The sequence below is a fragment of the Hermetia illucens genome, chromosome 4, assembly GCF_905115235.1.
Source record: "Hermetia illucens chromosome 4, iHerIll2.2.curated.20191125, whole genome shotgun sequence".
Taxonomy (NCBI): domain Eukaryota; kingdom Metazoa; phylum Arthropoda; class Insecta; order Diptera; family Stratiomyidae; genus Hermetia; species Hermetia illucens.
Genome location: NC_051852.1, coordinates 1,831,322 through 1,847,087, shown reverse-complemented (window position 1 = coordinate 1,847,087; position 15,766 = coordinate 1,831,322). Strand labels below are relative to the sequence as shown.

At 39.3% G+C, this 15,766-nt stretch overlaps 1 protein-coding gene across 3 annotated transcripts in view; it reads right to left on the bottom strand.

Moving 5' to 3' along the window:
* Positions 1-14,607, bottom strand: part of LOC119654874 (transcription factor collier) — a 177,982-nt gene extending 163,375 nt beyond the window's left edge. For all 3 annotated transcript variants that reach the window (XM_038060469.1, XM_038060471.1, XM_038060470.1), the window contains exon 1: positions 13,669-14,607. In XM_038060469.1, coding sequence (XP_037916397.1) covers positions 13,669-13,784 — 116 coding nt within the window. In that variant the 5' untranslated portion in view covers positions 13,785-14,607. The remainder of the gene's footprint in view (positions 1-13,668) is intronic.
* Positions 14,608-15,766: the final 1,159 nt, after the last annotated feature.

The following is a 15,766-nucleotide window of genomic DNA, read 5'->3' as shown; positions in this document are numbered from 1 at the left end:
CTGGGACGTGGAATGAGTTCTCTAATGTGTCTAGCATATCTGTCCATCTTACGGAATTGAAGGCATTTCTGACAATAAGCGTTATGAGGAGCACTATCCGTCCAGATGGGCGGCTGTCCACCTTGGCTCGTTGAACCGCATTCATGGCCTCCATCATAGCATCCACCGTAGATCTTCCTGTTCTGAATCCGAACTGCCTTGGGGATAAGTCCCTGGCCGCGTGCATCGCTTCAGGGCGTCTACTCCGGATGCATTTTTCGACCACTTTCCCGGCCGTGTCAAGCATATACACCGGTCGGTCTGCAGACGGCAGCTCCAGGTTTCCTTTTCCCTTGCTGATTAGTGCGAGTCTTGCTTCTTTCCAGCGACCAGGAAAAATGCAAGTCTGCATGCAAGTCTGGTCGTTGGCGGAACACCAGTTTGTAAGCTTCTGTCGGGATACCATCAGGACCTGGCGCCTTCTTGTTTTTCATGGAAGGAGCCGCTTCTTTGAACTCCCTCATTGTGAAATTTAATTACCTTACTTGTTGGCTAAGGGAAAATTTTGGTTTTCCAGAAGCGCTTCTGTATATAAAGTCCTGAATTTGTTTTATTCTCTTATACGCTTATGGGTCTATGGGCATGTGTGCATATATCCTTTCTCTACTTATAAACAACCATATTAATTCTGAATGTGCATGGATAAAAGAAATGCCGTAAATAAATCCCACTATACATTTATAGTACTTGGACAATATTACTTTCCGTGATTACCTCATTCTTTGAAAATCCGACGCACCTAGAACCCAGTCAAGGTTGATAGTCATACGTACGCGTATGCCAAGCGGATATTTTTCATTTCAATTCAATTTCATGGCGTACACTGGAAATTGTTACGCCCAATCGGGTTCCTGCACTTGCACCCCATTACATAATTCACGTACGCATTAATGTAGTGAAGTGGTTGTTGGCGATCGTATCACTGGACAATGATAATAGTTCCAGTGTGACAATAATTAGTGACAGTTGCTCTGGCCAAAGTAATATCATTTTAATGATAAGAGTGTCGATTATTCAAGTTGATATGATAATTTCATTTTAAATACTACCTGTCATCGGAGACAATATCCTGGTCTGTGCGTAGAGCTCATGATATGTACATATATCCGCACGTGAAATTAATTTGATGGTGTCATTCGCCTGCGATTCTATTAGTTGTTTCGGATAACTCAATCGGAGCCGGGGAAAGAATTGAAACTCCGTTTTACCCTGGAACACCTCCACAGTAATTGTGCTGGAATGATTTAATCTTTTTTTCCTACTTAACTTTCTAACGGTGCAAAACATATATGGAATCCCCCAAACTCATGCGAATATAAATTCCATTGATTTCCAATAATATTCTACAACCGCAATAAAGACATTGTTAAAGGGGTTTCATCGCTTCAACTTTCTACAGCTTTCAGGATAACACATCCAACAAATCATCCTGGCAATGGGAAAATATCGTCAGTAATGTTTCCAGTCATAAGCAATACCAGTGAAATCACAAATAAACGCTTATCCCGCAATGGTACTGGCTTCAGCGCCAGGACCAGCACCAGCAACATCGGCAATGTTAAAAGGTGCCAAAACGAAAGCAATAAGGATACTTGGGAATCCCGACATGAACGCTGGGTGGAGTGGATGGAGCAAAAAACACTGTGTAGGAAAAAAGATATTTTAAATGGCCGTAAATATTCGATTGAGCCATCACACAACCGCCAAGTCCCGGTTTAACAGGCGGATGAATTTCACTATGCCGCCATGCAATCCTCGCCCATTGAATTCTCGACCTCTCTCACTTTTATATGGAATCCGTATTTCAGTGCGACTAACTACTATAGGAAGCCAACTTCCTACACTGGTTCGTCCTATCATGTATGGGTTATTCTGCATGTAATAACCGTCGCCTTTTATCAAATTTAACAAGCACTAGGAATTATGGAAAAACGCTTGATGTTCCACGCTATCATTTTGCACGCTTCCGCTTAGGCAAGGGACCGAGGAAGCACCAGGAGCCAGAAACCAGGGTCAATGGGCTTGGAGCTCTCGGGCACAGCTTCAACGGCAACGCGATGTATAATATAATAGACGGAAACGAGGAAGGGATCGATCATTTCTGGGCTCTCTGTAATACTATCAATTTGTCGATTTCGATGCTACATGTATTCTGAAAGGCTCCCCGATTGGAGGTAAGAGTGAGAATATTCACATTTAAAGTCCTTCCTAAGTGACTTTAGTTTGTGGATTTTATGTTGTCAGCTGATATTATATGTTTTCGGGAATGGTCAATTTGAAAGATATTTGTGATTCCTCCATAAACTTCAAATGAGGTGTGAGGAATTAGAGACATTACTCCGGCCAAAAGGCGTAGTATCTATTTCACCACCAATTTATTTTGATTTTTAACTGAGTTGTGAACAAAAATAAGATCGAATAGACAACTCAGATTGCAAGAAATACAAGTTGATTGTTCTGTTAATACGGTATATGTCTAATAGCTACTTCTCGATTATAAAGTGAAGGTTGCTGAGACTAGGAATTAACGCTTATTATTATCTGTACTGAACTATTTGGTAATTTTATGTGGAATGTATAGCGGTATTGTCACCCTTCCATCAGTTAACTGCTACTGATTTTGTAAACTATATGCTAGCAACACAGATACGCATTGTTACTTTCAAATAGTTTACTATTTGTAAAGCGTTCATTTGATTTAGAAAGCGTTTCAAAGCGACACATAATTTTTTATTATACAGGGTGCGGCAGCATAACTTCCTTTTTTGAAATGCGCGCCACTCAGTTAATTGATGTCATAGCGGAGCGCTAGTGGTCTCATTCAAGAAGGGATACTGTAAAGTTTTATCCCGACACGGTTCAGTCGGCATCATGCGTTGGAATAGTGAGGAGCGTGCCTTTGCCGTTGAGGTTTACTTTTCAAGCGGATGTTCGGTTATTGCAACACAACGTACATTTCGGAATCGCTTTAATTTAGCCCCGTTGGCTCCCGTCCCAGACCGCAAATCAAATGTTACATGGGTCACTACATTCAGACAAACTGCAAGTGCGACAAAAGGACGAACTGGAGTCCCTCGGTAAGTTAGATCACCTGAGAACATTGAAGCAGTGAGAGAGTCAATGTTGCGGTGCAACAGCGCACTTCAAGATCATCGATGGCTGTTTTGAGGGAACACTTTCCAGAGCGCCTTATCTCAATTAGAGGCGATTTGGAATGGCCGGCACGCTCTCCCGATCTGTCCCCTTGTGATTTTTTTCTATGGGGTTTTTTGAAATCCAGTGTTTATGCGAACCGTCCAAGAACCCTACAAGATTTGAAGACCAACATCCAAGAAGAAATTGCCAACATAACACCTGCTATGCTAACAAGAGTCATGACAAACGCCAGAAATCGGTTTACGCAATGTATAAAGAATGGGGGACGTCACCGAACAGGTGCCAGTCGATTTAAAACACTTTTCCCCTCGAGATACAAGAGCATGTATGCCAGTTTCGTAGAAGTCCAATTTTCAGGGGTTGATGGCAATTTTGACAGCCTCTTCGTTCCTAAATTGTTTTTCCGCCAAAAAATGATCCAAATGCTCAAACAAGTGGTAGTCGGTTGGCGTAAGGTCCGGTGAATATGGTGGATGGGGGAGAGTCTCATACTGCAATTCGTTCAACTTTTGAAGCGTTGTTCTGGATCCATGAGGTAGTGCATTGTCGTGAAGGAGTATCACACCATCTTCGTTGACTGATCTCGGCTGTTGAATACCCTATTTTTGGTGCATTTTCTAGGCACAGTATTTCTGTGCATCGATCATTTCTTCAGGTGCCAAAAAAGAATAGTGCATAACTCCAACTGTAGACCACCAAACAGTCCCCATTACCTTCTTCAGATAAAGGCTCGGTTTCGGCATATGCTTCGGTGGCTCATCAGCATCTAGTCTGTGTGCTGATCAGCGAAGATTCCCGTATAATATCCACTTTTCATCCCATGTCACTATTCTGTGCAAAAAGAGATCGCTCCTGTTGCGGGAGAGTTAATAACTGCAAATTTCCATTCGAAGCGCCATGTTTTGCTCCGTAAGGGTATGCGGAACCCATTTGTCGATTTTTTTTCACCTTTTCAAGTTGTTGCAAGTGCCGGGAGACTGTCGAATAGTGTACGCCCAGTTTCTGTGCAATATCTCTCACAGACTGACTTGTGTCGGATTCGACTAGCAAACGCAGCTCGTCGTTGTCAATCGTTGGTCCTGGATGTCTACGTGGCTCAATTTAAAGGATTACGTTACCTGACAGGAATTTTTCGAACCACCGCCGTGTGGTTCGTTCGCTTACCGTATCTGCTCCAAATGCGCTGTTAATGTTCCTGGTCGCCTCCACTGCTTTATGGCCGAGTAGGTATATGAAAGCATAGAGCTATCAATGGAGTTGTTGCATCTCTTCACTGCCACTTCTGCCTTCGAATCCTATGGAGGTCGTCGTTATTTCGTGCCAGAATTCGGAAAATGAGAAATGTTAGATAGACTTTTTCGATGTCTTTTTGGAATTCCTGGATTCTATGTTAGTAGATACTATCGAGTACGCTTTATTCTCCGCTTCTATTTACCGCAGTTTTTCTTCCCTTCCATTTCAATTGCATTTAGTAAGACTAAAGATTTAAAGGCAGCCCGAAGATCAAATTTCACCTGTTCGGAATTGTTATAGCTCCAAATTATAAAATTATTTTAAGTCTCGAAAAGGATGCATCATTATCCTGCGGTAAAGGATATTGTCACTTAAATGTAGTCGAATAGGAGGGTACCTACGATGTCAACGGGTATTTCTAAGACTCTATTTTGAGCATGTACTGCTTTCTAGATTCAATTTTGAGGCATTTCTAAATATTTTATCTTGCAAGATTATTCGATAGGATTTTGAAGGGATACTAAACCAATGTATTATTGTGCCTGATACGTTACAGGTTTTATCATATCAATTATATATCCATAAAGTACCTGAAATAAGTTTTTCATTGACAATATTTTATCTTACGTAGATCATCCCTACCTAAAACGACTTTTACATCCTTATGTCAGTAAACTCCTTTTGGTTTATAATTATATTATTTGGTTCGAATAGAACAGTCCAACATTACCTTCATCAAACAATATTAGTTAAGATTAATTCAAGGATGGTCGATGTTTTGCCAAACCTAACGCTTCGCTAGACATAAACCTAATGGAAAAAATAAGGGATCGTTCACTGAATTTCCAGTGTCATAACATGACCTCAGTTGTCTTGGCGGGAAATATTATCGAAAACTAATCCTCGTTGATAGGGTGAGAGCCCGAATTTTTAAACTTATTAACCATCTATAAAGCTAGCAAATATCTATTAACTGTTTAGCAGCCAAAAATAGAGGTAGTCAAATAGATATGAAACGCCACGTACTTCCCTTAAGGGGGTCATCCCACTTATGAGGGTTTGAAAAATAATTTTTTTTTTCGCTTCAATTTTATTCAAATATGTTGTAGAATATCTGGTTGCACTAATTTTCTAATATTTGGAGTCGTTCAAAAATTCCAGCGTTAATTATCTAGGTGTTCGGAGTGCCTGTCGGGCCACTCTTTGAGTTTTAAACATCATTTTCACGAAACAATTCGACGAACTCCTTCGAAATACTTATGATTTACTAGAACACATTTGTACGCTCTATAAACAAGGAAAATAGAGATCCATCGAGACCATTACATTGAAAAAGTCGTGAAAAATTATAAAAGATCACACAATGCTGACCAAGTAAAGTTGAAACCTTTGGCAAACCTTTGGCACTATTATTTTTAGTGTTAATGTCAAAAACAAAAATATCATTTAAATTTAAAAGAAATCAGCCTTTTCGGAATATGGAACTTTCTTAACACAAGGAATTTAAAAGGTAAGGTAAGGTAACTAAGCAGTTTCTGTCAAATAGGAATATATATTAACAAACCATTTTCCAACCCCCGTACTCAGCTGCTTTAAGACTGAGGTCAAAATTAACACCTGCTTCCAACCGTGCACCTTTCCTTTGATGCACATGACTATATCCAAGGAAAAAAGTTTGACCCCTTTAAAATTAACGTGCAAAGATGAAACTCTCTACATCCATGGGGATTTATAGTTCCAGCTTGCCCACCAAATTTCGTGACAATAGAGAGAGAAAAGGTCGTTTCACAGACAGACAGACAGACAGAGAGATGAATGGGCAGACAGAGTTGCAATGAGGCAGACAGACAGTCAGTTTTTATAAATATGCAAGCACACAAGCAGGAGAATGAGCTAGAGTAACATCGGAGTATGGAAGGATATGGAGATGCGGTTTCCGGCGGGTCTTCCACTTCCTTTACTAGTGTCACTGAAAAATTGCCAAAGGAAGAGGTCTACCTTAAGCGAAGCTAATGCGGCCGACGATGCAGAAGGAGAAACCCGCGTTAGTGAAAGCGAGACAAGCTGATTCGCATGTGAGCATTTGATGTTGACAATACGGGTGCGACTCTCAACCAGAATGAAGGAGCTTATTGGGTTGGGTTGGCTGTACAGCTTATGGAATACGTCAACTATGAACTATTTCGCAAAACGTCATCATCAATCCCGGACTGCTATAATAAAACCCGCAAAGAACTTCGTAAGGTTTATTCAATATTGCCAAAGGAGACGACGATGGAGAGAGCATCTCGAACACTGCCAACTTTGTTATGGAGAAGTGGTCTGGTTGAGACCCGCTATCGATGGGTCCTTCGAAACCAAAACAAGAATCGCGTGTCACATAAGCCGTTGATGATTAAATCACCAGGCTCAAAAGAAAAAAAAAGAATAGTCCCCTACCAAAGGCTGTGAAAGGGATCCAAGCTCAAGTTGGACATTACTAAATCAAAAAAGGACCGAGACGAAGCAGAGAGGATAAAAGTAGAAGAGGGCACATGAGCTACGCTGATATTATAGGCAAAGTTAAGGCAGATTATCTACTGAAGTAACTTAGCGACAATATTACATGAAGTAGGCTTCATTCTGTAGACAAATATCTCGTGTCGGAAACTTTAACCGGTTATAAATATCTAATAATTAGTGGTTTGATTCCCGGGAACCTCGGTCAATGGTTGATGTACTTAAATAGTTATTGAGCTAACCAGGAAAGCTCCGGATGAATTCTGCGGGATGGAATCGCATTATTTTGTAGGAGCGAAACTATTTATATACTAACGGCAAGTGTTCCATAAGAGTCAGTTCTCAGTCCACTGCTATGGAGCATAATAGCCTTCTATGGCTTCCATTATAAAAACTCACTGAGGAGGACAACTGGTCCTCGAAATGACGGTATATGAGCAATAAAAACTTTTATTCGGCATTTTAAAAAACTAAACGCAAAGGTGCAACAGGAGATGCAAAACACTATTTTTTCATTGCCCCATAGTTCAAAGTTTATGCAGAAACCTCGAAACTTGGCTAAAGGACTCCCTCGTTGGGAAATTTTGTAAGGTACAGAATGGAATTGGATATACCGTGGAATGCGATTGTTGTAACAGTGAAACGGATGCACCACCCGATTTAAGAGGGAAACCACATTAGGAGTTTTTCAGAATTGATTTTTTTTTTCATTGAATAGATCGTTAGCTTAGCTATCCTCGAATGTGCTGTAGAAATTTCAAAGGTGAAATTCGCGTTCCCTTAGATTTTATGGGCGTAGAAGCGATTAGCGATTATTAGGTACAGGCTTAGGCTCAGGTAGTAAATGCCTTATCGTGTAGCGCTATATAAATAGCGTACTTATAAATCCTTGGGGTCGGCCCCTTGTACAAGTGTATTTGGGTTTGTTACAAACCGGGGAATTTTTAAACAATTTTTGTTCAGATGCGTTTTCTCAAAATGACGTGACAAATGTCATTTCCAAAAATTCTACCTCAAAAAGTAATGATTCGATCATTATAAGGTTTGGAGGTATCATTCCCTACAAAATTTATCAAAGATATGATCCAATATTGTTGTTTCGACTGGTCTTTTGATCGCTTATCATCGGTTTCGATGTTCAGATCCGTCTTGACAAGTGAATTCTCTTTGGTGCCAGTTGCGTGACAATACCGATCGGTGAAATCCCATGTCGACTGTGGATATCCTCAGTTAGTAATGTAAAATTAACATGTATTTGGTTTCAGAAAAAAATTGGAGTCCCTACAGGTCCCCCAATAAGAGAACTTTGGTTACGAACTTCAGCGAACTAATACCGCGTAACTTCGTTATTTTTGTTGTTTTAAATTATTTAAAGCCAAAATTGTCCGAAATATGACCAATATAAGGTCAAAATTTGATTGAGTTCTAATTTATTCTTCTCAATAAAAGAAATCCCAAGAAAAAGATACGTGAAAGTAAGTCTGCTAAAGTTGTTTCCCCTCTTAAGGGGTTACTGGTATATCTGTTTGGAGCGCCTTAAAAAGGGGTTTTTGATTATTTTTCTGTGAGCATTTTTAAATTATAATTTAACCCTCCAGGAGTAAGAAAAAATTGATTGTTGACAAATTTTTACAAAATTACCGCTTTAGGTCTGTATAAACAAAGCAAGATTTTTTGGAACCCCTTCGCGGCGAGCAGTATAACTCCCTTGGACCCCCATCTAGGCGCATATTAAAATTTTTTCATGAACTACATGAGTATAGCCAGTGCACGCAATTATAATTTTAGATTTTTTTTTCAAAAGGTGGTGTTGCTTGGAACAAAACTGTTTTTCGACAAAAAAAAAATGGCTTAAAAAACTATTTAAAAAACTACTCTTTATCAATTGCTAAAACCGTATTTCCTTCACTAGATAATCAAATGAAAAAGATACAATTAAATTTTCAAGCCGATCGAATGAAAACTCTTTGAGTTCTACTGCTCGCCGATTTTGAAAACGTGGGTTTCGCGAAAAACGCGTTTAAAGTTTAAAAACGCTACAACTTTTCCAAATAAGATTATATTTCGATTTGAGAAAGTTTTCATTCAGTTCAGTTTCGATTCATAAAACATTTTCAACGTCACTCAGCTATCCCAGCATCATATAACTGCCCTAACAGCTCCTTTCTCGGTGACCTAATGTTGCATCCATTCCCTTTATTATGTTGAAAAATGAGCGTTTTGTGATTTAAATGTTACTTTTTTAGGAGTTAATACAGAGAAACTAATTTTAAAAATATTTCTCCGCTGATTTTATATAAGATCGCTATTAATTATGAATCTAAGGATATTTTATGAATAAAATAGATAAAAAAAGTGAAGAAAAAATTCCAAACAGATATAATCCCTTAAGGTTTCCTATGTGGCGGTTTCCAGGAATTGATTTTTTTTATATATATTTTGAAAGGAGAATATGTTGGGAGTATACTGCAGAAATGTCAAACCGAAATTCAAAGTATCTACCAAATTAAAGCAAATAAAAGAGCATTAACTATGCTTGTGTGCATACAAAACGAAAATTTTAAAGGCATTTTTCTCAAACCCACATTCTTTCAATTGGTGGGAACATCTAAGCACAACTAAAATTTTGTTCAACTGATTGGGCTCAAATTTTTACACTACCAGCGGTTGATAATTTCTTATTTTTATTCCATTGTTTTTTTCCGCAATTTTAATTTAGTTATTCGATTTAGTAAGGTAAAATTATAATCCTGGTTTGGGCGATAAATGCAAGGAAGGTAAAGGTTGAAATATCGAGCGTCACTTAGGAAAATTCGTCTTAGGTTTCAACGAATGTTTATCTTATCTTTTTCTTATCAATGAATCTTTACTACTATTATTTTCAATTGAATACTTAATACAACCGTAAATATTTAAAAAGACTATTTTGTTCAGACAACTGGTTTTTGAAATTCCAAATTTTTGGTTTTATAGAACCTTTTTACAAAAAGAATCTGAAATTGAAAAGACAGTTACAAAAAAAGGAGGGGGGGATAAAAGGTTTTCTGCAAGATAATTTTGGAGCTATTGTATCCGAGTTATATTACATATTTTTTTTTCCTTTTAATTTTGAGTGAATTCATTCCTAAACAATTTTACTCATTTTGCAGCTAAAAACCTAATTAAGCAAGTATTTTTATGGAATATGGGTTTATTAAGGCCTTCAAGCAACTATCGATGTTTGTTGTGGAGCATACGGTGTACGCACAGTCTTTGCTTTTCTTTTGTAATTTTTTAACATTTCATTTCCACTAAGTTATCATTTCACAGTTTGATTATCATCCCAATCCCACTGCTGTGCAAGTGGTCAGCCTACCGTAGCGGAATAAACACAAAGACGCCACAAAAAAACGCGATTCAAACCCAATGTAACCTCATCGAGACGCTCAACCAACCAACCTATCAGTAGCTCGGTAAAAATATCTTTTAGAATAAAAGATAATTCCAAAATTTAAAAATATTTGAGTAAGTTGATTGTTGCTGAGGAACAGAAACGATGTATTTTAAAAATATTGAAATATTTTTCAGAATTTGTTGTTGAAGATTGGCTTCACCAGGTAGAGTAGTTAGGCGCCTCTCTCGCAACTTTTCCACGAATAGTGCAACCCTATATCGATCGCAGACATCCTCATTTCTGATATGATCACGCCGTGTCACGCCACTAGTCCAACGCAACATCTTCGCAAGAGTCCGTTCATTGTCTTTTATAGTTGGCCAACACTCAGAACCATGGAGGGCGAGGATTAAAGTTTAGGAACACTTACTTCACGGGAAAAGGACATGTAACTCAAAGATTGAAAAAAAAAGTCAAGGGCACGTGGAGCCTAGCTGGGAACAAGCGGGAAATACTGATGTATTTCTCTCTGAGACAAGAAAACGTAATTGGGAGCCGGAATAAGAATCTGCCAAAGGTTCAATTACATAGAACCCAGCGATTATTTCGACCCACATTGGGCGCCATTTGTAAAAACTAGGTAGTTATTTGAAATGAAAGTCATGGTCATGAACTTTTAGTCCCTTTCTTCATATTTCCGTGCATTTTCACTACCCCATTTTTAATAAAATATAATATTTATTCCCAACCCGAGAAACCAAATTAAATTAAGGTGAAAATATCGCTATTTAAGTTGGAATTGTTTAAGATTAAATGCCTTCTTTTTCTTCACCCTTTGTCCCGTTCATAAGTCGGGTCGGCTGGTTGTCAATGGTTCCGCCATTTGTTTATATCAAATGACTGATCTGGATGCAGTCGTGAAGCTTTTAAATTCCCATCCAGTGTATCAAACCACCATTATTCCGGCCGACCTTTTGCTCGTTTACCATCGACTTCGATGTTCAGATAAATCTTGCCAAGTGAATTTTCGTTAGGGCTAATTACGTGACCATATGGGTGCAACTCCATATCGATCGCGGATATCATCATTTCAGATATGATCGAAAAGTGTCGCGCCACTAGTCCAACAGAAGATTTTCGTCTCCATTGCAAGACGCCGTTCATTGTTTTTTTATAGTCAGCCAACACTCAGAACTATAGAGAGCGATAGGACGACCTTGCGGTACCTTTCAACCGGGAATCTGGCTTTTATAGAAATAAATGAATACTTTATTTCCCCTTTCCCTTTTCTAGTAAATTTATTTAAATTATTTTTCCTCAAAATACTGCAAAAGCCACAGCGTAACCATTGTCCTATGACAAATAGTTGATATCAATACTGACAATGATAATATTCAGTTTATGACATTATTACAAGTACTATCTGCATTGAACAAAACATAACTTATTGAACATATATTTGCATACAACCCTTATTTGTTTATTCCTCAAGTTTCTGCTGGAAGCGCTTGCAGGAATAGTTTTGCTGTTCAGCATTAATCACATGATATTTATGTGACTTGTACCTTTAGCCACAAATTTCAGTTCGAAACAATAGAATAGGGTGTTTGTTACTTCTTGTCAATGCATTCTCTGTAAGTGTATCTATTTCCATAAATATTTTTTGAGACAGTCGGAGAAATTGAATGCCACACACCCAAGGATAAGAGCAAGTCCTTCTGGATGAGATATTTAGTGGGTACAATTTTGCTAACATAACGAAGGATTAGAAAAATTTTTGCAAGGGCCAAGAAAATTTTAGAAAATTAGAATTAAACCAAGGAATTATGAAAAATAGGGAGGGAGTATGGGGTACCCTTAATTATAGGTAAGTTATTAGAAATTTCTTGATATTTTCAATGCGTTAACGAAGTCTATCTAACATCTTCATCGAGCGGGATATTTTTTTCAAAAGTAAGGCATTTATAGAAAGCCTCTAATTCTCACAATTTCCAAATTCCATCAGGAAATTTTAGTTGTGACGTTAATAAAGAATCCTTTTTAGCCAATCGCCTAACCAATCTCAAAGTAACAATTAAAAGATAGTCGGGATAGCCTGAGGTAACTTTGGAGTTATCATAGAAACTCGGGGCTAATTGCACTTTTGACTTGGCATCAATTCTGGAATAATAGTTCGGAATTTACCAAAAATTTTACGCGCCTGAAAATTGTAATCAGAAAAGGATGTTGAGAATTTTAGAATTAGAGTTCGATAGTGTTCATATAAGCCCTCAGTGCCCGCTAGGTTCCACATAGTTAATATTTTTCCACAGACATTTTAGGCAAGGCTTTTTGACTCCTTAAAACTGGACAATTTCAAGCCATTAGACCCATCTCACGACCAATTAACACCAAATGCACGGCAACACATATCCAGATTTCCAACTTACGTGATAAACATTATATCTTATGTGAAACAAAAGTTTTGAAGATGACGAAACCACCAGTAAATCGCACATGTGTTTCCGCAATTGCTTCTTCTCAAGTTCTTAATCACAAACAAACACTTTATATTCAATTCCTATGAATTTCACAGATCGATCAAACTTCGATACATTCCATAGAACTTTGGTCAGTAGGTCCGTTAAAAGATACGATATCTACGCACTGCCGCCGCCAAACATACTACAAAAAGTAACAAAGATACAAATGCGTTCCAACGCTCTCTTCGCCAAACCACTCAAACTGAAATACTAAAAGGAGTCAAGTCAAAAGGAAAGTGTAAGGACGAACGAAAGCTTCTTGGGGATGTTTGTTGTCATCTTTTCAAGGGAAAAGCTGTTGTTGGGTTTTCTTTCAAACTAGTAGTGATTGCCTCTAAGGGAAAGCGACAAGCGAAAATCGGATGAGTACACAGGGAAATCTTTGTTTGCTCTTCAACGGAGTTTTAACTTAACTTTCTTCATCTTATACTTGGGAGATCAGAAAGGAGGAACTGCAAAAGGAAACCTTCTCTGCTGGTATGTCTTATAAGGCGAAATGAGAGCGATTTGGGGAGTTTGAGAAGTAAAAGTTGAACAATATAAGACTTTGAGAGGATGACACTCGCTCCGTTGTAGTATACAAAACAAGATGTTCCGGATAGCCCCGTTGAAATGGAAATAAATTCAGTGATGTATTGCAGTTAAACGGGGTCCACCGGGTTCTGTTTAAGTTCTCCAAAAACGACGTTCAGATGGTATTTTTTTCAGTTATAAGAAAGTTTCTTTCTGGAAAAGTTTCTAGGACACATCAATTGTTCACTACTTGACCCTCTCTCTCAATACGATTATTTGGAAAAATTAAAATATAAAAAAAAGTAATTATCATCTTAGAGATATGTAACTTACTTTGTTTGATCAGCGGGTTGCATCCAGGCCCGAGCACCTAAGGGTTCTTCTTTCAGGGATGTCATTGGGCCTCGCGGTTGATTGAGATCGGCACCGGTAGGCGGGAGTCCGAACATCAAACCGCTCGCCGAGCGAGGTCCTGTCGTTGGATACAGCTTTCGACCCCATTCTAGCTCGAGAGTAGGCCATGGAGAAGCCGAGCTAAAGCCCGGCACTGGTTCGTCTGATCGCAGCGTGAGGCTGTTTGAAATCTCACTCGGAATATGAAAATGCAGTTTTTTTTTCTAATTTATATCACACGCTCGATTATTTATTTCTCAGACTGCGTATTTATGACTACGAAAAATGTCATTCAACTTCAAACCAAGGATTAGTCACAATAATCAAGTTTAAACCGGTAACAAGTCACTAGTTGATGAGTGAATTGAACGTCCTGACCGAGTCCTTATTACTCAACTATAGGTCATTAATATGATTAACACTTTTTTGAAACGCGTTTGATATGTTAAAATTTCAAAAATACAATTGTAAAATTTAAAGCAACATAGCACGACACAAACACGATTATTCGATGGAAGCAATGGAATGTTATCACTCACAAGAGATTATTTAGACCAGTTTCCTCTACCATTACTATTTCCCGCGTGTTACTCTAGAGATCATCAATTGACTTCTTGTTTGTTGGCCGTTATACCCACGGAGAATTCAAGTTGGAATCGAACGTTCGTCCCGAGTGACTGTCAAACCCCAACTGAATCCCGCCACATGGAACACGCTAGAGACACTACCGCCACTCGTTATGTTACCGCTACTTCTGCAACGGCTGCGGCTATGACTCTGGTGGCTCGGGCTCCGGTCACATAGCCGTCATCATCATCACCATCAACTCTATGCCAAGGAAGCTATCGGGGGTCAGACACACGGTCGCGCGGAGAAGCCTCTGCTCAGAGACCGTTCCGCGAGCCTCTTGTGACTACTGAGCACTGGTTACTCCTTATGTGCCAGCGTGACACACCGTCAGACACACTACACTGGCATCCTTGTATTCCACACGAAATGCCTCTCCCTTAGCACATCGAAGATGTCCTGTGCATGCAACAACATACAACACACCTTCAACGAATGAGGGTTGATACACGCACAACACCGTCGTATTCCGAGCTCAACTACTGAACATTCCTTGTTAGCATGCATTACCCTGTTGAGACCATTCCACCCCCACGAATACACATGTGTTTCACTACAAGTGCGGCGAGTGCATATCCTTCGCAAGGATTCAGAGTACGGGACAAATACATGAAACACGTTGGGAATACACGCGCCGGAATCCTGCCCACAGTGCTCACCCTCTTCAGGGACTCGTGTGTTTTGTTGCTGTCATTCCAGTGTGATGCAAACCTACACCTAGTCATTCTCTACTCCCAAAAAGAGGCATGCGGTCTTTGGCTTTGTATTTGATATGCGCACATGGAAACCAGTTTCGTGGAAGCAGATCCCAGGGAACTTCTTGAGAGTGTATGAGTGGCGCTCTTAAGGCGTTCCGCACCAAGTTGGGCACTGACTTCAATGGAACAGTCCCTCTCAAACCAAAACGCAACCCTGTCATTGGGCAGACCAGTCTGAGACTTCCTAATGTGCGCCATTTCAAAAACGAGTTTCTGAGTCGTCTCATTGGAAGCTAGCATGTGGCTGGGCGATACCCAAGAGTGATAAGAGAGCTTATCTGTGGGAATAACTTGTTGTTCATGTCGGTATGGCAGTGCTTCCCAGGAAATTGTGCGACGATATGGGCGCAACTGATCAGAATGCGACTATATTATGGAATGAAATTCAAGTCGCAGATCAAGTTGGAATTTAAGTGGTTTTTCGAGACATTTCACACGCTATGTACAACCAAGATGCAGGCCAGGACGAGTACGTGTATATGGTGCCTATGTAAGAATGCTCCATTAATTCTGCTGGCTGGTTGGAGGCCGGAGTTCGATAAGCTCCCAACTTAACTCCGCTATTGACCAGTGAATGAGATTCATACTCAACCAAATGAATATCTCTTGGTTTTCATTGGCTAGAGGAGGTTTTATTTATTTTCCAGAATTAT